General features: G+C 39.3%; 2 protein-coding genes across 4 annotated transcripts in view; one reads left to right on the top strand and one right to left on the bottom strand.

The window, feature by feature from the left end:
* Positions 1-21,726, bottom strand: part of Nr6a1 (nuclear receptor subfamily 6 group A member 1) — a 209,277-nt gene extending 187,551 nt beyond the window's left edge. For both annotated transcript variants that reach the window (XM_074053226.1, XM_074053227.1), the window contains exon 1: positions 21,473-21,726. In XM_074053226.1, the coding sequence (XP_073909327.1) occupies positions 21,473-21,572 (100 nt within the window). In that variant the 5' untranslated portion in view covers positions 21,573-21,726. The remainder of the gene's footprint in view (positions 1-21,472) is intronic.
* Olfml2a (olfactomedin like 2A) overlaps positions 20,455-24,665 on the top strand; it is a 36,484-nt gene continuing 32,273 nt past the window's right edge. The window contains exon 1 of one of the 2 annotated variants that reach the window (XM_074053224.1): positions 20,455-20,750. The gene's annotated coding sequence lies outside the window, so the exon portion shown is untranslated. Of the gene's footprint in view, positions 20,751-22,155; positions 22,218-24,665 lie in introns of those variants that run through there. The other variant, XM_074053225.1, reaches the window with a different exon arrangement.

The following is a 24,665-nucleotide window of genomic DNA, read 5'->3' as shown; positions in this document are numbered from 1 at the left end:
TTCTCAAATCTCTACAGAACTAATTCAATCCTTCTAATTACCCTAAAATCCTACACTATTAAAATTGTTCTTATCTTTTCTCATTGCCATCCACATCATTTTCTCACTTCCTAGAATTTACAACTCCTTATCAAAAATCCTCTTGGCTCTTCTTCAATTCATTAGCATGATAGTCATGACCTTAAATTACAGAAATTCAAAGTGTACTTTTCACAACCTTATTTCCCTGGTACAAGAGATAATTCATAAGTTTGTATTTCAAAACTCTAACCCTTCATATACAGATAAAAATATCCCAACTTTGACATTAAAGTGATTTCCTAATATCAAAATAGCAATGAAATAATGGGCACCTGTGGCTCACACCTATAATCCTAGCTATTTCTGAGGCTGAGATTGGGAGGATGTCAGTTAGAAGCCAGCTCAGATAAACAGTTTGCAAGACCCCAATCTCCAAAATAACCAGAGCAAAACAGACTGAAGGCATGGTTCACCACCTGGTAGAATGCCTGCTTTGCAAGTTCAAAGCCTTGAGTTCAAACTTCAGTCCCATCAAAAAAAAAAAAAAAAAAAATCAATGAAGTAATATACTAAGGAGGCAAGACAACTTGCTCTGGCATTAATAAGTCACTTGTGTAATACTAGGTTATCTACCCCTTTGTACCCCCATTTTCTCTTCAGTAAAAGACTTTCAACACTAAAGTCTCAAGTTAATTAAAAGCTGCATTATGTGTATTAGGGGTAACACATCACGTAATGGTAACATGTGAGGAATTTAAGGGATATCAAGATTCATATTTTTTAAAGTAGAAGAATAAACTACAAATCATCCATAATCTCTTCCATCCACCTGAACTCCCATTTTGCAAAAGGTAAGAGATTATGTAAAGAAAGTAACATTTGTACCATTTCTGTGAATTAAATACTAACCATGGTCCCAAAGGCTTCATCATTTTCCTGATGAAAAACAGGAACAGTAGGATTTAATTCATAAAGCTATTGTAAGGATTAAATAAAACAATAAATATAAAGTACTCAAGACACATAGTAAATATATAATACAAATTACCCATTATCATCATAAGTAGTAAAGTCATTGTGATCTTCATTCTCCAAAACATAATTATAAATAGACTTAGGAGAGACTTCTTGGGTTTAAAAATCTAAACTACTTTGCAGCAGAGCTAGGGAATGAGTTCCACTCCACAAACACTTAAGAAATAGGAACTTTTATTAATTTATCACTCAGTACTGTTACTGAAATGTTGGCCTCTTGATGATGCTACAGCATTCATGGGAAAACTGACTTCCATGTGAACCATTCAGATCTCACATCACTCAACCAATAAAATAACTAGAGTATGTTTAAGTGCTCCAGATATTAGTTTACCCTGTCCCACAAAAACCATGACTCTACTTGTCTAATACATGCTGCCTTAGAGGTTCTAATACCTGTTCCAAATTCAACAGACTTAGAAGGAAACTTTCTCTTCCAGCATTATCAGGCATTATCAATAGCACAAACATAATGTTAGAATTGCACTCTTACTTCTCCATGTCTCAAAACAAAGTGAAATACTGGGAGCTTTGGGCTTCTGGAAAAAGAGATTATTATTTGATACACAGCTATTTTAATCTAACTCTAACAATCCTATGTCTGAATATGCCTCAATTTCTGAAGGAGTCAAAGTGACCACAATTTTCAGAAAGCAAATACTGTCAAATGAGAAAGGAATTCTTGCAAGGTCACTGAAATACAAGGTGACCAGGAAATTAAAGCTAGACACATTGGTTACTTACAGACCCTACCATGTTACATCTTTCATGTTTTTAAGTTTTCCTCATGTTTTTCCCAAAAATACTTAAGTACTAATGCCATTTCCTAAAAGGCATTAACTATCAGAAACCCTTCCCATTTCACACAGAGAGCTCTGCTTCTGTGTAACATGCTCAGAGCCAGCTTATTAGCAAGCATTTGTCCTAAAACCTACAAAAGCATCTTTCTCTGACACCACAAAAAGACCAGTTAAGAACGAAGTCAAGATTTTTAAACACCTGTCCTCTTGGTTAAAAATGAAGGTGGCATAACTCTGAAATCTGGTTTTCAATTCTTGCTGCTAACCACTAAGGTAGTACCTCCTAAATACCAGATTCCTTAAGGAACAAATGGCCCTATGGCTCCTCCTCTACCAGAAGATGGTGCTAAGATTCATTCCAAAAGTGTAAGCCCTGAAGGCAGACACACCTGGATTTGAGTCCCATCTTTACCATTTACTAGGCCAAGTCACATAACTGCTCTGAGTCTTCCCATTGGCAGCATGACAGTAATGATGTCACTCTTCTTGTAAGACTGCTCCACATAACAAAATGAGTACACAATAAATCAATTTACGGAAAGGCAAACCATTTTTTGTTTTTTTGGCAGTACTAGGGTTTGAACTCAGGGCCTCGAACTTGCTAGGCAGGTGCTCTACCACTTGAGCCATTCGCCATTCCTAAAGGAAAGGCAAACCATTAACTACACAATTTTCAGAGAAAAGCCCTAGTCCAACCAGTCATGGTTATTCTTGATTGTCAACTTATTGGATTAAGAAATGCCCAGGAAGCTGACCAAGGCAAAAGTTCAAGACCCTATCTGAAAAATAAACTAAAAGCAAAAGGACTGGAAACTTGCCTCAAGTGGTAAAGTGCTTGCCTAGCAAGCTAGAGAGAGCCCTGAGTTCAGTCCCCAGTACTACCCAAACAAACAAACAAACAAGAAGATTAGTAAATCATACCTCTGTGTATCTGTGAGGGTCCTTCTAAAAACAATTACATCATGAAAGCTCTAACCTAATCAATGGATTGATCCGTTGATGGATTCCTAATATGATGGTATTACTGAGACGAGGTGAAAATTAGAAAGGGGGCCTTTGGAGAAAGGTCATTGGGGATGTGCCCTGCTGCTTTCCTATATTCCCCTTATCTGTTTCCTGGTTGCCATTTTGTGAGCTGCTCTACCATTCCATACCTTCCCACCATGTTGCACTGACACCTCTGAAACACTGAGCCAACATAAATCTTTCCTACACTGTTTTGTCAGGTATTCCGTCACAGCTATGCAAAAGTAATCCAACACCCAAACCCAATCAGGCTAATTTCAGAGATTAGTAGAGTTGCTAAATCAAAACTCAGCTAAGAAATCAGTTTGATAAAAACTTTCTTTTTAATAAGAACACAAATAATTCAGTGTAGGCTCTATGAAAGATAAAAATTAAGACTTTGTGTAATTTATAATTTAAGTGCTAAAAATTCTTCTATATAGTGTGCATGTGAACTTAATTAAAAAAAAAAAAAGATTAAAACTGCTAATCTGAAGTCTTTCTTACTTTATACCAAGACAGGCTGACAAATTTTACCCTAAGCTAAGCTCTGGACTTAAAGTGTCACAGAGCAATGAGTTGTATATTGTGGATATGCCAAGTATTAGTAAAATTCTACTGAAATGCCAGTTGAAATAAATGTGGCCCACCATACTCTGTATCAGTCTATTCCTTGAGATCAGAAACCTATTAAGCAAAGAAAAAAAAATCTATTAGGAATTGGTTTCACAAAATGATCTGTCAAGAATCCAGGGCTGAAAGCATGACTCAAGTGGTAGAGCACCTGGCTAGAAAGCACGTGGCCCTGAGTTCAAAGCTCATACTACAATAAAAAATAAAATCCACAGTAAACATGCAAAGATATATGCCTAGCATAGACAAAGTACAATAAATTAGGCAGTAAGGCTTTAGGACTAGCAGTTGAAGTAAATTTGCTCCCTGCAAGGCCTCAGTGTATTGAAACATAAGAGAAGTATGAGGTCACCTTTAAGGTTTCTCAAAGTGAGGTGATCGCCAGAAGATTTTACATGGTACAAAGAGAAAGATATTCCAAAGCCATTAGCTTTTTATAGAACAAAAATTTCAGTTTGTTCTAGTGCCTCTCTAAGGCAGAGACTAGTAATCAACAGCATTTAACTATAATTTATCAAAATTATATTTTCATTAAACTAAATTTTACTTTTACCTTCTATTTATAGCAAATAATTTCTTCCTTTAGGATAATGACAAAATTTCCTCTTAAATTGTAGATTACAAACTAATAACTATGCAGTGTTTAAAGAAAGAAGTATATTGTTTAAATAAAACAATATACTAGAATTTGTTGCCCTCAATGCAGAGAAACTAAAGCAGATACTTTAAAGCAACTGAGGCCAATAGGAAAGGGGACCAGGAACTAGAGAAAAGGTTAGTTCAAGAAGAATTAACTTAGAAGGTAATACACACGCACAGGAAATCAATTCGAGTCAACTCCCTGTACAGCTATCCTTATCTCAACTAGCAAAAACCCTTGGTCCTTCCTATTATTGCTTATACTCTCTCTTCAACAAAATTAGAGATAAGGGCAAAATAGTTTCTGCTGCGTAGCGAGGGGTTGAGGGAGGGGATGGGGGGTAAGGGAGGGGATGGGGGGTAAGGGAGGGGATGGGGGAAGGGGGGAGAAATGACCCAAACATTGTATGCAAATATGAATAAAAAAAAATATATATATATAAAAAATGGCAAAAAATATGATAGTGATACAGACTGAACTTTGAAAAATACTGGTTGGGAGGGGCTGACAGCTTGGCTCAAGTAGTAGAACTCCTACCTAGCAAGCGCAGGCCCTGAGTTCAAACTTCAGTACCACAAAAAAAAAAAAAAATAGGTACTGGCTTAGAGGACAGGCTTAGTATGCGCAAAGCTCCAGTTTAATCCCTGGTTACTGGAATAGTAGTATAAGAAGTGGCAGATTATTTCAACTCTAAGCCTCAGTTTACTCATCTACAATATGAACATATCACCATCTATCAAACAAAAATGTGGAAAAGATTGTATGAGTTAGTTTAGCCCAATGCCTGATACTTGAGTATTCAGCAACTATCTGTTCCCTGGCCTTTTTAAGGATATTACCAGAAAGAACTTTTAGAGACCCCTAGGGAGAGGCCTTGGGTAGGGGCTAAGAAGCCAAGCTTCCTGTGTATTAGAGACAAGAGCATTCACTTTGGAGGTAATAGTTCCTACTAAGAACCTCCAGGGACCTAGTCTTGCTTTTACTCTGATAAAGCTGCAGCATGCTCTCTTAAGGCTCATAATTCTAATTACAAGCAAATGACTGGAAATAAAGTGCTATGGGGAAAGTGGCACATATCTTAAATCACAGCAAAATCAGATCCCAAAGCATACCACCAAGGAAGGACTATTTTATAACAGGTCCAAGCTAAAAGAAGGCATTTCATTTTGGCAAATTTAACAACAGTGTGTTAGGAAACCAGCTTTAACTTCATCATCTGCTACTGTACAATTAGAGCCACAGGTAAGAAAACTCTTGAGGAAAGAAGGGGGTCCAACCCTGAGCAGGAATGCATCAAGAAAAGGAACCCTGAGTACTTACCACACAGTTCCACCACTGTAGAATATGTTATTTTACATATAATGCCTAATCTTTCCAAACCCATCTGTGAGGTCTGTCAATTCACCAAAGGGCCAAATCACCAAAAACCCAATTCTTTAACTACAGCTTATAATAATACATATTTAAAAAAAGAGAAAAGGAAAAATATTCATATGGATGGAGCAGTTTGATTAGCTTTTCAGGACTTTTGCCAAGTCAGAAGTGACTTCTAAGAGAGAAGCCACTTTCAGATGAAGCACTAAGTTCAAACCCCAGTATCACCAAAATAAAAAATGAAGAGAGAAAAGCCATTTTCAAGAATATTCAATTTGTCTCTACCTATGTTGCTACAGCTGGAGAGAAGGAGAGCAGAGAGAGGACCTCTGCTGATGGAGACTCAGCCATGTCTGGGCTACAGAGGATTGGAGAAAAACAATACAGAAAAAGGTACCAAAAAAAAAAAAAAAAAAAAAGGCATGGGGGATGGGGGGGTGGACGGGAAATCACAGTATAGCAATTAAAAAGGAGATTAACAACTTCTGCAAATTACACAAATTAGATTCAGCAAACTATTATGAATTACATATTAAGCAAATTGGACATGTAACAAACTGGTTTTCAATGACTTGGATAATTAACTCAGGAATGAGATTCCTAAAGTAATACAACTATAGAATAGACTCTTCACATAATGTATCAGTAAGAGCTTTTACCACTGCCTGTCCTCAAAGAGTCACAAAAATGGGAAAGAAAAGACTAACTCAGGTCTAACACATCTGTTAATCACTACCATCAAAACATCAATCTGCTGAGAAAATTTAACCCTTCCTCCACTGCTGAAGTTTGTCTACTGTAATACAGTAACTATCCTTTGCTACAAAGATGTGTTCCCTGCTATTCGGTTGTTGAGTGGCATTCTTTTAGGCAAAATTCAAAATAAAGATGTCAGTACCAATTTATTTAGCCTGGACAATTATTCCTCATATGATTGCAGATCAAATTTTGCAGAGCTGAAACTGCTTGAGAACTTCCAATACCATCTTTAGGGACTCAAACTGCTGTATATTATAACTTTTTCCTTTTATTACATTGGTTTCATTCAAATACACATAGGCATAAAATTTCATGATCAATTATTTTGATCCAAATGTGAGTAGGTTAGTCCCATGAAATAAGTGTAAAAACTTGCCAGGCATGGTAGCCCTGGCCTGTAATCCCAGCACTAGGAAGGCTGAGGAAGAAGGATACAGGGTTCAAAGCCAGCCTTATATAAGCAAGACCCTGTCTCAAAACCACGAAATGTAAGAACTAAAAAAAATCATAATTATCTATAAGTTCTATAAGACATTAGTGTTTGCTTAAACTACCTGCTCTTACTGCTGGACCCTACAGGGATTGATCACATACAAGATGCTGGAGATAAGTCTTACCTCCCTGCCTATTGATACATAAAACCGGGCTTTTTTTTTACAGCAACAATTTCAAGGTTCCTTCTATTAACAGTAGGGTAGGTAGTTTAAGGCTCTCTACACAACTGAGAATATATTTTGCCCTTCTGGGTAAGAAGAAAAATGGCTTATTTATACATCTCATGCTTCAGCCCATATATAAAGCATTTGTGTGTACATGATGCTGGAGGGGAATCCAGGACTTCATGCACGCTAAGCACATGCTCTGTCATTGAGCTATATCCCCAGCTTCTACAGCACTTTTAAAATAGTAATATTTTTACTCTTACACTGCCTGAGTATAATCAGAAATGTCTACTATCAAAGTTCCTGCTCTTGTAAACTATTTTAAGAACCAATTAAGCTGTTATTTTTTAAAAGTGTTAAATATTTGTTCTGATTCCCCACTGGGTTCAAAAAACTCTTTGATGTTAAGATAGGGAACAGATAGATCTTTTCAGCAAATCTGAATAGCACAAAGTGACACTCTGAAAACTGCCACCCTACCTTAAACCTTTTAAAGTACATATTTTAAATATTCAACTAGTAGATGACAAACTTATTTTTGAAGTCTATTCTGAGCTTCTCTTTTGCACTTTAATAGTGCCTCTTATTAATTATTTCTGATTTTCAATGTATACCCAAGGCTATACTTAATGTTTTAGCAAACTGAATAGATTCTATCTAACCTCTTTGAAATCAACAAAAGCTATAAATTTAACTCAAGACAGCTTTTGTAGTTCAGTTAAGATTCAAGGTCATTTCAGGGCTTCTAATTACTAAGCAGGATTTGAGGAGGTATGCACTCAGTATAGCTAAGGGAAACAACAGCTGGTTTATTCCCTTTCATATTAAAAACCATTGTTTAAAAAAAAAAACTGTCTTGGCAAATTGCAAGTTTTCTGACCACCAGTGGAGAGCACAAAGAAGCAAAACAATGATCTTCAAATATTTGTGTTTACTTTCAATCAATGTAAATTTTTAAGACAGCTAGAAGAATCCTTGATTCTAATTTTGCAAATGCCTTATCTCTAATTAAAAATTTATAGATAACCAGACTCCCAAAATCTTCTAAATTTATTCTGAAACCATCCCTACTAAAAATTGTGATTATTTTCAAATTATTTATTTAAGTCCTTTCACCACTGAACCATGCAGGATCAGAAGTAAGCCACTGAGGAACCCATGCAGAATACACAGATTTCTAAAGAAATTCAAGTTTAACTTATATTTTCATGTGCCTAATTTTTAGTAACACTCAGTTGTAAGTCTGGAGACACCCTGAAGACATTGAGGAAGATGATATAACTGTAAAAGGAGACACACAAACATCAACACATTCCTCCCAGATTTTGAGAGACAATCAGAGAAAATTCCAAACCAAGATCTATGAGAGAAAAGAAGGCAACAACAGAAGGACCATGCTGGAAATACTAGAGTGGAGGTGGGAAACAATGTATTATGTGAAGACAAAACATTGGGATTGTCTTTATCACTACAAAAAAAAAAAAAAGCAAAGCAAAGAGACTATCACAATCTATCACAATGTCTCAATTCCATCTCAAGCACCAGCACCAAGCATTTGTTTTAAAAAATTAATACTACTGACAGCTATAGTCAACAAACCTATTAGTTAGAATACAGAATACAAGGTATTTTGGTATTAAACCAGTTTTAGTAGCCGGGCACCAGTGGCTAACGCCTGTAATATAACGGTTTAAAGTCACCACTGGGCAAATAGTTTGTGAGACCCGAGCTCAAAAAAAAAAAAAAGGCTGGTGGTGAAGTGGCTCAAGGTGCGTAGGCCCATGGTTTCAAACCCCAGCACCACAAATAAATAAATAAACCAATTTTAGTGGTTTTATACCTCTAAATCTATTCCCCCCACCCCCTCAAAATAAAAAAAAGGCCAAGATAAAAGCACAAGAATAGTATAAACAACATACTGTAAGAGAAAAATTAAAAATCATTTAAATGGTCAGCAATGAAAAACAATGGGTTGTTATATAACTACAAAAAGTTTTAAATAAATTCATGTTCAGTGAGTGAGGTTTATGAGAAAATAGCTTCAAACAAAAAGCAGAAAACAATATAGGCTGCTCATAAAAAAATAGGATTTGAAGAAAATATGAGTAATAGTGGTAGAAGTAGGCTTATAGGTAATTTTATTTATTTTCTGCAGTGACCATGCACATTCCAACTTTAAAAATGTCAATTAAGGAGCTTGCACCTAAGGGCCTCAGGGAATTCAGTTCAGAAATCACAACCATTTAAAAGTTAAATAACAAGATAGGACTAAATCCCCTTGCTTTTATTTATATGCAAGCACTTCCAACTGTGTTCCCCAGGATAGGTCCCTTAGACAATACTCTAACATTGCTTTCCAAACAAGGCATTTGAAACACTCACTCTTCCCAGCCAGAAGTCTCATCTCTGCTCCCGAAACTAGCTTTGGAGAATAAATTTACAGTTTCCACACGTTTGCCCATGAATGCCTTTTAATTAATAGAGACACTATATAAAAAGCAAACTTGCTTTAAAATATTTTGAAAAGACTCAGCATATAGGAAATTTTACCTTTGAATGGTAAATGCACTCCAACACAGTAGTACTCTCAGTCACTGCTTGCAATCAGTTAAATTGTTAATTCCAGCCACCCCAACTATCTTTCAGATTTAATCTGTCAGCAAGAAAGGGATTATCTGGGGGGTGGGGGGTATTTTCCCACATTAGGTGATTGATTAAGTTCTCCCCTCTTAAAGGCTGATTGGCTTCCTGGTGCCAGTAAAATGATTGATGAATATTTCAGCTGCAGCAACCCTGCTACACTCCCTACTTTGCCCCTCCCCCATGCATTGCCGCCCCTTTCCTGCTGGGTTCCCCTTTCACAAGCCAGCAGCATTTAAGGAAGTTTCCCTTCTGTTTAGCTCTTTTCCTTAATGAATTCATGTTCTCAAGTGCAGGGCATTTAATCTTAAGGAGACAGGACTCTGCAATGCTTAATGAGTTTTGCGTATCAAAATCTCTTTGCAAGTAATAAGAGAAAACTCAGAAATTAACTATGGGTTTGACTAAGCAAGTGAAATTGTACACACAAAACAGAAAGCATGACAGAAAGGGGTTGGTTATAAATGGGAAAAACAATAGGGGAACATGTTGAAAAACAAATGAAAACTATCACTTGAGTTTACAAATAATCAGAACATTAGAACTTTGTCAACAAAAAGTAGACTCAACAGAAAGGAATTTACATGTAAATTACGTGATCATATAGAATTTAAAACAGCCAGGTGTTCTAAAATCAAAACAGGAAGACAAAGTGTAAATCTAAGTGTGTAAGGATGACTGAACAGTGCTTCAAATCAAATTATCCCAGAGAATCTGGGCTGTAAATTCCACAGGTAGCAGCTACTATTCGGTTTAGGCAGGGCTTTTCTGAATTGCAACAGGTTCTAACCAATTCATTTCATCTTAAAACTGGAAAATCTTTTCAGGAATTATCTAATTCAGACCCTTCATTTTATAGGTGGGCCCACAGAGACATGCCTTTGAGACAGAGCTACATTCAGAACCCATGCATAAACTACTTCCTGGTATGAGAATACTTCAGATAATGTGGTTGGTCTCTTAAATTCTGTCCAACGTAAACTCCATTTCTTCCACAATCTATCTCCTACACTGCCTATCATTTTTCACATTTTTGTCACTCTGCTAGAAAATCATCCTCTGTATTTTACAAACTTTGGACAATTCACTCTTACGTTTCCATTTTCAAAGGGCTACATCAACGTTCTTGGATTGGTACTCCCCTTTAATATAGCCAGCTTTTGTGTGGTAGAAATAAAAAAGGTACAAGGAACAAAGGCCACCTTTTCCTAAACTGCATTCCCAAACGCAGTCAAGCAAACAACCAGGAGCTTATTAGCCATCTCATCTTAATCTGGTGTCTTAAATGTTATAAGGAGAACCATGTTTCCAAACAGAAACTACATTCTAGTTTCAAGGAGGGCCCATCAAACCTTACATTTAGCTTTAACACAATGCTTAACTGTAACACACTGAGGCCCCAGCTTTCACAAGTAGTTCAAAAGTATTCCCTTCCCTTATATTTTGTAGACATTTTCTGCCTACTAGCAAAGGACTGATAGCAAAAGATTCCTGATCTTACTCTTGTCTCATTCGTGGAACAGACACCCCTGTGTTTAGAGTCTAGGTATAAGACAGGGTGTCCCTGCATTCAACAGCTCAAACCTTTTCTTTCCTTAGTGTCCCTTAGATTCACCAAGAATTGTCCCTGACTTGGCAAAATTGTTTTCTGATCAATTGCTTATTAAAGCCAAGATGAGAAAAAGAAAAAAACCTTACTTGGAACCCTAAGCGTAGATCTTTGTGATTATGCCTGGCACTTTACAGATCTTGTGTCTAATCCTAATAACCCAATAGTCAATTTCACAGATGTTAGAATATATGGAGAGGAATGGGGATATTAAATCTAGGAAACAAATTATTAATGCTGAAACTGTGACATCAGGTGAGGGTGGTATAACCTCTGTAGGCCTTCATTTTCACATCTGTAAAATGGGGTAACAGACCTCTCACCTCATAGTTATAAGGATAAAGTGATTTAATATATTTAAGCAACTTAAGTATTATATAAGAACTACATAAATGTTAGTTGTTGTTAAATAAGAACACTACAGTTCTGAGAAATGACAAAGTTACACAGGTGTGATCTGTTCAGCCACACTCTTAACCCTGCTCTTTCCTCCTCACACTGCTCATCTAACCAAAACCCTTCCTCCCAGCCTGGGACTACTACTAACACTTCCAAAAAACAAAGCCCTCTAAATGGATGTCAGTGGGGGGTTTACCCCAGGTGGTTTATTATCCTGCTTAAAAAAAAAGCCAGCATTTTAGGAGAAGTACTACAATGTAGGCTAGATTTCAAGAGTACAGTATCAACTTGGAGGGAAAAAGTCTCAGTTATTAGATTCAATAACTATTATTAAAGTGGTTGAGTTTAAAGAATACATTTAAAAAATTCATCTAAAACATAAAATAAAATCCAAGCATTAAAATGAAAAAAGACTTGTATCTTTTTATAACTAAACTATAATGGTACAGGACACAAAAACATTTAAAAGGCACATTCCATGAAACCTCAGAAACATCAAGATAATTACAGAGTTCTTAGGAAGGAACCCCAAATATCTCACAGATTCTTCATCACCCAGTAGGCTTTACCTTCAGTTCTGATGCAGTAACTCCTCATTGTTATTCACATTGTTATGTGACATTTCGGAATGAGTTCTAACTAGCAACTACCCTACTGAGTAAATCCCTAATTCTTTAACAACACAGTAATTGACTTACACTAAAATGTTACTCACACTAGGAAAGGGTATTCTTACACCAGGCGATGCTTCTCCTATACAGACTTTATTACCACCTGGGGAAAATGAAGTTGAAAGCAAATCCATCTACAAAATCACAACTTTAAAAAGAATCAGTGAAAGCCAAACACAATCTAACAGTGAAAGCAAAAGCAAACTATTCTTCAAAGTTTCTTAAAGATGGGGCTTTTATCTTATTTCATTATTTCTATAGCAATGAATCTTTAGTTATTTTTGTGTTGTCAGACTGATTATCAGTCTATCCTTAGTGAAGAAAATTGTCCCGATAGAAAACTGCTGCCACAACCAACAGACTTCATGTAGCAAGTAATTAAAGTCTTATTAGAAGTCACTCAGTCCCACTCAAAGATAACTTACACTGATGTGCACTCATTTCCAGGAAAAGTTAGCTCCATTAGGGGGAAAAGAGGGAGAAAAAACCCCAAACCCAAACTGGGTGTAATGGAATACATCTGTTACCCCAGCACTCAAAAGGCTGAGGCAGGAAGATCTCGAGTTCGAGGCCAACCTGACCTACATATAAGACGACCCTGTCTCAAAAGAGAAAGAAAGGAAAAGAAGGAAATAAGAAAGAAGAGAGAGAGAGAAACCGCAAATAACCAAATACTAATTGTATCTGGTAAATATCACCACTTTCTTGGGGGGGAGGAGACTCAGGGTCTCAGGCTTGCTAGGCAGGTATTCTACCACCTGTGCCACTCTGCCAGCCCTATTTTTTGTGTGGGTCTCTCAAACTGTTTACGCACTGCAGTCTTCCTCATCTATGTTCCTGAGTAGCTAGGATGATAAGAGTGAGCCACAGGCACCTGGCTAAGTCACCATTTTCTTACACATTAAGTTGGTTCATTTAGATCACAGGTCTCCCTTATTTAGGTACGAATGCTCTCAGAACTTCTTTTACACTTTTAATTTTTTTTCTTTTGCAGTACTGAGAATTAAAACTCAGGGCTTCATGCGAGCTAGACAAATACTTAACAACTGAGCCACATCCCCAGTCTCTTCTGAAAAATTACTGAAGTTCCCAAAGAGCTGGTGTTTACAAGAATTTCAGTATTTACCATACTGGAAAATAAAACTAAAGTACCTAATAGTCATTTAAAATAACCGATTACATGTTATATTTAACAACTACATTTTCCAGTAAATTGGAAGAGTGGCAGTGTTTTACATTTTTGCTAATCTCTTCCATATCTGTCTTAATTATAGCACCTAGTTTCTGTTTCTCTATCCAATATGTATGTATAGGCAGAAAGTCTGGCCTCGGATTATAGTTGGAAAACGGAAAAAGTATTTGCTTTTTAAAAATAGTTATCCAGAGTTGGTAGAGTTCCTCAGGTTTTAAGAGCACCTGCCTAGCAAGGATGAGACCGTAAATTCAAACCCCAGAACCTCAAAAAAAAAGAAAAAAGAAGAAGTTGTGCTGATTTTTCTTGATATTACACCAAAACTCAGTAAGCGGTGCTTTCTTTTAAAGGTTAGTTCAATGTGGACTCTAAAACCACATCAGTGAACTACATGTGCTCTGTTATATTAAAAATCAATTTGGGGGGAGGTGCATATGATGAAAGTACTTCAGATTAATGTATGAAAATAAAGCCTGTGAAAAATTATTTTTAAAAAGGGGGGAGGAGAGATAAAAAGAATAACAATTTACCCTGCTAAGTAAATTCCTAATTCTTTAACAGCACAGCAATTGACTTACACTAAAATGTTACTGGCACTAGGAGAGATAGAATTTGCAATGGACATTATGTGCATGCATGGAAATTTCACAATGAAACCCTTTTGTACAATTAATGTCTACTAATCTTAAAAGAGAGAAAAAACCATTTTGGACAGCTCTTTTGCCCATGCATGATTTTTCTTTTCTCCTCCTTTTGAGACAGGGTTAAGTATGCAGCCAAGGCTGACCTGAAACTCGATTCTTCTACTTCAGTCTCTTAGATAAATGCTGTGATTACAGAATGCCCCACCATGCTGGCCATGCAGAGTTTTGTAGAAACACACCTACAAGTCTTTTGGGAAATAATGCACCACTGATATATGCAGGCTTTAAAATGGTAAGCACATTTCATTACACAATATCAAAAATCTACACCACCCATCTCATCAGAAAATGCTGTAAGGACTGAGAAGCTGTCAAGCTCATAAGGCAAGTATAAGCACTTTCAAAAACTCTAATTGTCACTCAAAAGTTCAAATCTTATTTACTGGTAACAAACAGTTTTTCTTGATGTGACACTCACTGTTCATTTTTGAGGAAAATTGTCTGCCAAACACCAAGGAGTAAAGAAACCATAGTATGCCACACGTTCTTTCAAGTAAGGTGCTCCATGAAAAAAGAAAAAGGCCAGTTTGAATCACAACATGATCGCACAAGCATCTTCTCTTACAGCAGCATTTCTATTGCTGTGGCATCAGCAATGCTTTGCGTGTACCTGACATTTCATCACATACAATATCAAAAGCACATGCATTCATGAGATTTTATAAAATTAACCATTTTTACTGCTGAAGGCCAATCTTAAGTGAAAATGGCTTTTCTTGCGTAAGTATTAATACATGGAGGACAAGAACACAATGACTACCAGTACTATTTGATGCCTTAATTTCTGTTAAGGTACCAGCAATTTTGTCCACTATTGTTTTTGCAAAAACCAGTGCAGGTATCAAGATTAAAAAGGGCAAATAATGTCTTGGCATTATAATGAGGAGTTCTGACCAGGAGAAATCCTAACAGGGTCTCAGGATGCCCCAAAACTCATAGACTACATCGTGAAAACCACTGGTTTACATACAACACAAAATAAATTTAAGGACTCAAGTAAGAAAAGATTAAGTCTGAAACAATTTAGTAACAAATGACCAAGAAATGATGAATGATAGAAAAATGACACAATCCACTAAGTACTATACTTCATTATTTTTTAATTGCTTCATTATTTGGTTATAAAGGCAAGAGAAGAGGAAACAAAAGCATATAAGGCTATACATCAGTGTCCTATCCTCTTGTAATACAGCAAGTAAATTACATGAACTGGCCTAAACTGTGATAAAAAGAACACTGTATCTAACCCGGTGGAGAACAAGGAGTTCACAAAATAGTCAAACTGAATTTTTAATTCTTCCAAGGTGAATCAGATTCAGAATTGAAATGAGCACATGAATTAAACAGAACTTTTAAAATGAAAACTAGACCTGAGGAAGCTAGTTCCCTTCAATGAATCAGTCTATCCTTCATTTTAACATAGATCATCGAAATGTTTCGCAAATCCTTATTGGATTATGTCCCAAGGAAACGTTATATACAAAATATCACTGGAAGTTTAACCAATTAACTCCTTATTCAATTAAGGTTTTAGAAAAAAGTAGAGAACACAGAAATGTTGGCGCTACAATGAAGAATGTAAATAGGCGAAACCCACTCACAGACTTGTGAAATGTTTTTATACAAAGATCTAAAATTCCAAGATTTTATTGAATGAAGGGAACTGGAAATACACTGAGAAGTCTACCAACCTTTTCCACAAGAGGAATTTAGTTGTGTTCTCTTTATTCTCGAATTTATTGAATTATAAATTATTTCAAATGCAAAGTTATTCAAGCAATGTGTTAGACACATTTCTTACTACTACAACCACAATTACAGTTTCCAAAGTGCTATATTGCTTATTATTCTAACAATTCCTTCAATTACTATTACCAAACTCTCTTTCTTTTTTTTTTTTTTTATTATCTCACTTCGACAATGAGAGGAAAATCCTTACACTGATTCAAACCACCCACGTAGCGTATCTTCAAATCAAATGATTGGATTTGTTTTCCCCAATACATTACATGTTGCTGCCCAGGGAATTGGTTTTGGAAACATTACACCTGCTAGCTGACTTATCAACAGTGCCCATAGAATTGACACCAACTTAAAAGCAAGAATCTGTTCAGAAAAATAAAAAAATTCACTACTGCTGCCATCTGTGGTTTATGCTTGAATAGCTTCTCTGGTGTAAACAAACTGAAGGGTGTAAAATTTGCAATTAGGATTCAAAGACTTCATTTGAAGATATTTTCTACAGTTAATCCTTACTATTACAAAACTGTAGCATTTATTTACTGTAAAACCTAAGAATTTATGAGTCTCAATTCCAGATTAGACTATGCTGAAGGAAAAAGCATTAGCTACAGTGAATAAAAATGTTTCACTATGCAAAAGCTAACTTTTGAAAATATTAAAACAAAAATAAAAAAGTGTATCTTTAAGGAAATCCAGGAATTTTCTACTTAGGCATAATAGTTTAGCCAGCTTGCTTCAATCAGGATAAAAGTTTGAGGGTCCAATTAGTCCTATAATTCTAAGAACAAAAATTTCAAAATACAAATGAAGCTTAATGTAGGCTATTTTCAAAACTTATTTTCTCTCAGTTTGCTTTCTCAAATGACAACCACTGTAGTTTGGGGATCAAAAGGTTCTGTGCAGCTGGGGGTGGGGAAAAAAGCAATTCAGCTCTCCAGCAGCTAGCTGAGGAAATCCTGGTCCTCTCCCAACTAAATCACTGTTAATTAGAATTACCGGGCACACTAGTAAAGTCTTACTTAAATAATGGTAACCAAAGGAGGGAAAATTCTGTTTTCTTGGGAAGCAGTTCTAGAAAGGCTGCTGTTGTAGGTCGTAAGAAATGAAGAACAAAATAAGTAGGAAATATGCTACTCTTTCAAACAAAGTTCTCTATTCTGTAGTTGTTTTTAAACAATGGAAAAAAGCACACTAAACATCTCAAAAGGATTTCTTTTCTAATTTTCCATTACTTACAATCTAACACCCTAATATTTCTTTTGTAAAGACAAGCTATGCTGGAAAATAGCAGTAAATAGAAGACTGAACTTGCTTGATTCTAGGAATACTGTACATCAAAGTTACACCCAGAGATTTTTGCTTAAGATTAAGCCAAATGAATCTGAATGAAACGTCAGTTCCAAAAAGCTCAATACCCAAAACACAATCACCTGACTCAGTATCAAACCCCCTTCTTGACAACTTTTAATAATTCTGCTTTTTCTGAACACTAGTTATCTCATTCACAAATCTTTTAAGAAATTACCCGAGTCACAAAAACCTTTATCCCACCACGAAAACAAACAAACAAAAAAAAAAGTTTAAAAGAAAGCATTTTCTCAACTTGTCAGTTTGGGAAATACTTTACAAAGAACTGGTTATATTAAACCCTAGTGAACACATTAGCTAGCTGCCTCCTGATTGAAACTGTTTCAAGGACAGTTCTTCTTTGTTGAAATGGAAGCCTGTTTATCTGTTGATTTTTCTGATTATGACCTGTTTCACACAGAAGATGACTGAAATTTGGTTTACACACAAAATAAGGCATTTTTACTGTTCTGCTTAAAAAAACAGATTTTACCAAAAATCTGTTTTGGTAAATAGATTAAAATTAGGTATTATAATCTAATGTCTATTTTCTACCTTCACCTTCCAACCCCAGGAAAAAAACAGGGGAAATGAGAAATCATGCAAATATGAATACTCAGATGCACAATTTTGGAATTTGCAGCAATTTTTTTTATTAGCTCCCCTTCTAACTGCTTTTCACACATCAACACAAGTGCAAGAAAACATTCTTTTGCTAAGAATTCAGAATGTATTACAGATTAGGAAGAATGTCATGATCATACTCTAACTGTATGAACCAGAAATGCTCAGAATTTGATGAACTGTTCATCAGAGATTGGAAATGTGGTTATTTCTCATCTTAGCTGCCCCAAACTACCAATGGATTGGTTCGTTTGTTGCCTTCCACTGTTCTTTGGAGGTCACAGAACCTACTTGAAAACATAAAACCTGTGTGCTGTATGTGTAAGTACTAGAAACATTTTCCCCACTCCCCTTAATGAAAATAGAAAATTTAATTTTTAAAGTCACAGAACTGAAAAGTTAAACTGCCACAGGAAATACTTGCTAACTTAGTTTCAGGAACAAACATTTGGTATCATAATCATAGCAGAAAAAAAGCATACTGTTTAGTGAACTCCCCATTTTTAATCATGAATAGATACATGAAATATGCTTTTAATCACTTATAATGGTTTACAACCTTCTTTTGATTTAAATATGTAAAAGTCTACCCCCTCTTAAAATAAAATGAACAAGCACAATACTCAGTCTATGATTCCTCAAATCATTCATCTTCCTTTGAAATCCCAAAAGGGAGCAATCTTCTATATTAAGACTAAATGAGTTCATGTTTCTTATGAAAACCTGCAAGCAACAACTGAAAATAGCACAGTCAGCACAAGAAATTCCTGGAAGGGTTATGGTGCATCAAAAGGATGGAATCATAAAAAAACATTTAAAGGACTGTAAATTCAGCAGCCATGGCGTTTCCGGCAGGAAAACATTTCTAAAATTCCACCTTCAGTTTATTTCTTCATGACACAGACCAAAGAGTTCCCATCCAGATAACCATCTCTTGCAAATATTTCATGCAAAATGGAAATATGTCATCAAGATGAAAAGGTAGGGTTTTTTTTTCCTGATCAGAAATTAAGCAGTTTCATTTCTGAAGATTTACATTGATTAGGAAGCAAAAAAAAAAAAAAATGTGCTCACTATTCCAAAGGCAAGTTTTATTTAATTTTTTGCAAATTTTTTGAGCAAATTTTTTTATGACTAAGTTCATAAGTACTAAGATACAAACTGTAAAACTCTACCCAATGCTAGTTTTCACAGCGAAAAATATCCAACACCATTTTCTGTACTTTCTTTCTACTCATTTAAGTTGCCAAAGTTCTCATTGTGTTTTCAACAAAACGAAAATCTTTGTATCACTAACTTGGACTCATGTGAAATATTATACACTTTAGCATAAATGGATTGCTTCATAAGATTTTTTAAGTGGTTCTAACCAGTTGAGGAAATGAGAGTAGGAAAGAGAAATCTGATTAAGAGTTAAAATTGCCACTGAGTTCTTTAAAATGTGCTAATGAATAATTAATAACAAATACACTGTTCTTAGGCTTCCTTTACAACAATATGCTCAAATAGAATCTGAAAGAGGTCCGCAATAAAATCTGCCAATTACATTATATTCATAGGTGGGTACAGGAAGTATTCACACATAGGAAGGCATTACAGAAATATACCTGCTAATAAATGTGCTGTAAGAGATGTGGAGCCTGGGTTGAAAAATCAGCATGGCAAATTTTAGGTTAGGATTTACAACATTCACAGCTTCATACCAAACCAAATCTCCACAAAAACTAGCTTAAAAAGTCAAAAGTGTTAAAGAAATCCTTTGTTCCTACGATACTGTCTCCTTACTGCCTTCTCCTTTGTGACACGGGATTTTATTGATCTCAAACATGTTCACATTCAGAAATTAGTCTCCAAAGACACCTTACAGGACAGCCAGTCACCTAGACACCACTCATCATACACATCTTTTAAAAAGAACAAAAGCTATTTGATCAACATCAAGTAAAGTTAACCAGGCTCTCTTCTAAGTAGACTTTTTCCTAACTGGTTAAAAAAAAATTCCAGATCTATTGAATTAATAATAAACGTTTGATGAGTTAATAAACCTCTGAAGGTGCAGATCCAACCCAAGATTTCTCTCTGTAGCTCCTCATTCATTCAACCAACAACTGAGCGCCTAAGTGACCTATTTTCAGGTTACTTTCCTCACACCTGCCAGGTCACTGTCCTGATTGAGAAACTTTTTGCTGAAGCAATTAATTTTTAGTGCCTCTAACCGTCCCGGGTGTTTGCATTCAATTTGAAATCTGTTACTTGTTAGACACTGTTCGTTCGGTCCTAGATCTTTTAGAGAATTGCGAGTTTATGGCGCAGAGAGGGGAGGAGGCGCCGATCTCCGAGAGCCTGCCCTTTATTCGGAAATGAGGAGATGTGAAAGGTGGAAGGCAGGGCAAATAAATAAATAAATCGGGTTTGCAGCCGGAGCGTTTGCCGGCCTGTCCGAGCACCCTTTGTAATGCAGGCCTCCCGGGGCTATCGCCTGCGCTAATTGCTCCAGGGCGCTTTCCAAGTTCAAAAGTTCACCTTTTACGACCTCACAAAAGCTCCTTACACGTTACCAATAAAAACATTCCGCGGCAAACACCGAGGAGGAAAATATCAAACAGATACAAATAAAACACCCCGCAGAGGGGGGAGTGAGGGGAATTGGGCGAGCAAGCCCTGCGGAACCTGAGGACCCGGCCCGGATCAGGGGCAGGGGCGAGCACCAGGAAGGGCCGGGCCAGGTGAGGAATTCCCATCGCCCGGAGTCCCGGATTGGGACAGCGAGGAGAACGAGGCTGGACAAGTGCGGACCGGGACGCGCCGGCAGCAGCCGGGAAGAGGCAGGTGTCCCAAACCCGGCTGGCGCTGGAGACCTGAGCCAGCAGAAAGTCGCCTAGCAGAGCAGGGGTGAGCAGGGGCGGAGGCGGGCAGAGGGCGCGGGGGTCGGGAAGGTGACGCCGGGGGCGGGAGCAATCACCAAGAGGTCCGAAAAGGGAAACCACTTGGGGCTACTAACCACCCCGGATCCGCACAGAGGAAGGCTCACGGTGTTAGGGGGAAAGTGAGGGACTGCCGAGAAGAAAAAGGCTCTAGAAAGGTGAGGGATACCAGGGTGTGGCGTAGGGTCAGCACAGCCAGGAAGAGGAACCCTGGGGTGGAGGAAAAGCGGCTCTAGGCAAAGGTGACCCCACGGAGAGGTACCCCTACAAGACGGCCGCGTGGGTGAGGAGTGAGATGCGCGGAGGGAACGGGGGGAGGGGGAGAGGGGTCCGCGCGGAGGGGACCCGGGGGACGATGAAGAATTGGCGCTTCGGGGACTGGGGGAGGGGAGGCCTGTGCCGAGGGGAAGGGGCGGGGGGGGGAGGAGGAGGCAGTGAAACTCGGTGCTCCGGGAACCGGGCAGGGGGAGGGTCCGCGCCGCGAGGAGAACGGTGGGGGGGGGGGGGGCGCGGGGGGCCTGCGGCGAACGAGAGCCGCGAGAAGAGGGAGCGTCCACGCTGAGGGAGACTGGGCTGAAGTCCATGCTGAGGCTTCCCAGGGCGGGAGTGGGCCAAGAGGAAGGGAACCGCTGGTGGAGAGACGGAAGGCCACCTCTCTGTCGGCCCAGGCTCTACAGGCCCCTTACCCACCGTTGCGCGGTGGCGGAGGGAGCGCGGCGGGCGGCTCCAGGAACCCCGCCGAGCCCCCGCCGCCTCCCCCTCCGCTAGGCGGCCGTTCGTCCCGCTCCATGAAGTGGTTCTCAGGGCTCGGACCGGGTTCGCTGCTCTGCCATGACCACGGCCCTTAAAGTCGTCGTCGCCCACCGGGAGGAGGGGGCTGTCAGGGGCCGGCGGGCTCCCGGCCGCGGCGCGCACTGGGCCCCGAGCCGCCGGGCTCCGCGCCCCTCCGCGCCGCGCCCCCTCAGCACTGGCCAGCTCCCTCCTTTGACGTCACGCGCCGCTCCTACGCACTGATTCTGCAAGGCACGCTGGGAATTGAAGTCCTTCTGGCGAGGCTGACCACGTAAGACTCCACCAACTTGAAGGGGTGCTAGGAAGGACAGTAGCACTAAGAAGGGAAAGCCAAGGCCTATCGATATCAATGATCCTGACAAAACTTGTGGCAAACGTTTAATAAACGGTTACTTCAAGATCTTCTCTCTATCGTGACTTAGCAAGGTCAGACTTCCCTACGACTCCTATAATCGCCCCCCCTCGCGCCAACAATGAGTCTTTCCAAGGAGGCGGAACGAGGAGCCCGGTGAGCACGTGCAAAAAAGCCCAGCCCTGTGGGCGGGGCCCCAAGAGGCGGGGTTTGTAGGTATTCACCAGGGCCTTCCTTCCCAGCTGCGGGGCAAATTGGACCGGAGATTAAAGGACCGGAGTTTAACTCGAGGTGACTGCGTTCGTATGCAAATGGATCTCTACAGCTCTGCTTTCCGGGGAAGTGTTTAAAGCCTTTTACCTCCGGGTGGGCGGGAAAGACTAAAGCTTCTTTTCCCCCTCTTTCATTTTCCCCCTGCCCATAGAACAGATGGGCAAACTAAGATCCAGGCCATTGATGCCTTCAAAGAAAGCTTCAGGCTTTTGACTCCAGGTGTCCTGAAACCTTCTGTTTAAGAGTAGCCCCTTATTCGAGCAGTTCTTTCCCCCTGCTCACTTTTCTAATCTGTAAAATGAGATTAGACTAGGGACTGGGTTCAGATGAGAGATCCCAAACTGCTCCCCTTCCTCCCTCCACCCCACCTCAGTTTCCCGAAGTTTTCTGGGAACAAATTTCTGGATTTTCTCCGATGCCCCCAGCCGAACCCACTACCTGTGGCCACTAGATGGCGCACGGCCACCGGCCTCTGGACCTGCTGGGGTGTCGGTCTTCGGTGACCCCCTCAGAAAAGGAATCTTTCGCGGCTACGGCCCAGGAGCTAAGGCCTACCTGGCCTGCTTGAAGACAAAGAACAGGAACACTGGTGCTTCTCCCGCCTCTCTGCTGGGTTTTGCGGAAGCTTCCTCACTGGCCGCTCGTTCTCTGCTTTCCCCTCCCCCGCCCCGTCAATCCTTTGGCTCCGCTGTGTCATCCCTTACTTAAAGTCTTCATCCTGAACGGGTCTGACCCCTGCTCACATTGCTCATCACGCCCCTTCCGTCACCTGCTGCGCAGAAGGTTTTGCAACGTTTTCTCTCACTTTTGGGTAGCTGTTCTTACCAACATTGGTTAAACTGTTTCATTCTTAATCTATGCTGACTCCGAGAGATTTACACTAGTGCTTTGTTGTTTAAACTTCACACCTGCTCAATAAGATAGCTCCGATATTGTCCCTATCACGCGCTGATGAAATGACGGCGTGGTGGCGATTTGGTCCCAGTTGGTCAGAAAGCTGGAATGCCGGGCTGTTGAAGTGGTTCAAGCGGTAAGAGCACCTGCCTAAGCAAGTATGAGGTCCTGAGTTCAAACCCTAGTGTCGGAAAAAAAAAAAAAAAGCTGGAATGCTGTCAGCCACTCCACTTTATTCGTCTTTCTAGATCCTCTTCAAATACTTCTTCTGTGGCACCTTCCTAAAAACCTGCGAGGGAACAACTAGGTCCCCTTTGTGTTCACACATGGCCGTACTGAGCTGAACAGTAAGAAATGGCCTCTCAGTGGTTACTTCACTACCTTTTCTGAGCTGTTCCCAAGGGCAGGGAGCTGTGCAGTGCTCTACCCCTGTAATGGGAGAGGGGAGCCCTCTGGACTGTTCTCTCAGTTCTGGGTTCTAAAATATGTCAGGAGCAGATGGTCTTCCTTGGGTTGGAATTTCCCTGTCAGGTCTCTAAAGGTAGAACTAAGTGATCCTGGGTTTTGAGTGGTGGGTGAAGATTGTAAGTCATCCCAATGGTGGGCAGAGGAGTCAAGCCAAACACTCAGCTTCCAGAAAACTCCTCATCCTTCAGCTCTGTGAATCTGCCTCCCAAAATCCTCCCCAGATCCTCTGACTGTACAAATCCTTTTCATCTCACTCACTGCTATAACCTCAACTGCTGACCCCTGGGCCTGCACGGTAGACACACACTAAATTTCAAATAGAAAGACAGAACCAAAACAGACCTGACTTTTCTACTTAATAACTGTGTGACCTACCTTTGGTGTTTACTTCTGAGCATAGGTGTCCAAGTTTCTAAAGGAGGAGGAACAAGAATAATAGTTGCTACCTTGTAAGAATGTTGTGAAAATTAAATGAGATGGTGCATACGAAACAATTACTATAAGGCCTGGGTTAGTAGATGGAACCTGTTACTGATGTTACTCAGAGTAGTCCCACACCCCACATTCCTCTCTTCTGAAAAGGTTTCTGGGAAGAGTCAAGTACCACAGCACTGAGAAAAGCAAGGGGAATAAGTGAATGTAGCAGATTCTAGCCACTGTTCTGTGCGTGGGGCCCTTTGAGGCAGGAATCCAGTTATGTGTCCAGCATGACAGGACCTTTTCAAAATCCCACAATCTTGAGAAGTCAGTACTTCCCCCCAGATTATAAGAAGGAGACAGTCTCAGAAAGACAGATGAAAGGCTAAGTATGGAGGTACACACCTGTAATCCCAACACTTGGGAAGCTGAGGCAGGAAGATCCTGAGTTTAAGGCCAGCCTGGGTTCTATAGGGAGATCCTGCCTCAAAAGAAAGAGGGAGAGAGATAAAAAAAAAAAAAAAAAAGAATCTCCCAGGACCTGCAGGACTCAAGACAAAAGAACTGGAAAGGAAAGTCAAGGAGAGTAGTCCTGAGGTCAGAGGCAGACAGAGAGACAGACAAACAGGACCAGATGGGGCTACAGCTAAGACCAAGGCAGGTATGAGCCTCATCATAGGGCCCTTA

Source organism: Castor canadensis, chromosome 13 (genome assembly GCF_047511655.1).
Source record: "Castor canadensis chromosome 13, mCasCan1.hap1v2, whole genome shotgun sequence".
NCBI classification, from domain to species: Eukaryota; Metazoa; Chordata; class Mammalia; order Rodentia; family Castoridae; genus Castor; species Castor canadensis.
Note: the sequence above shows the minus strand (reverse complement) of the source record. Positions and strands in the feature narration are given on the sequence as shown.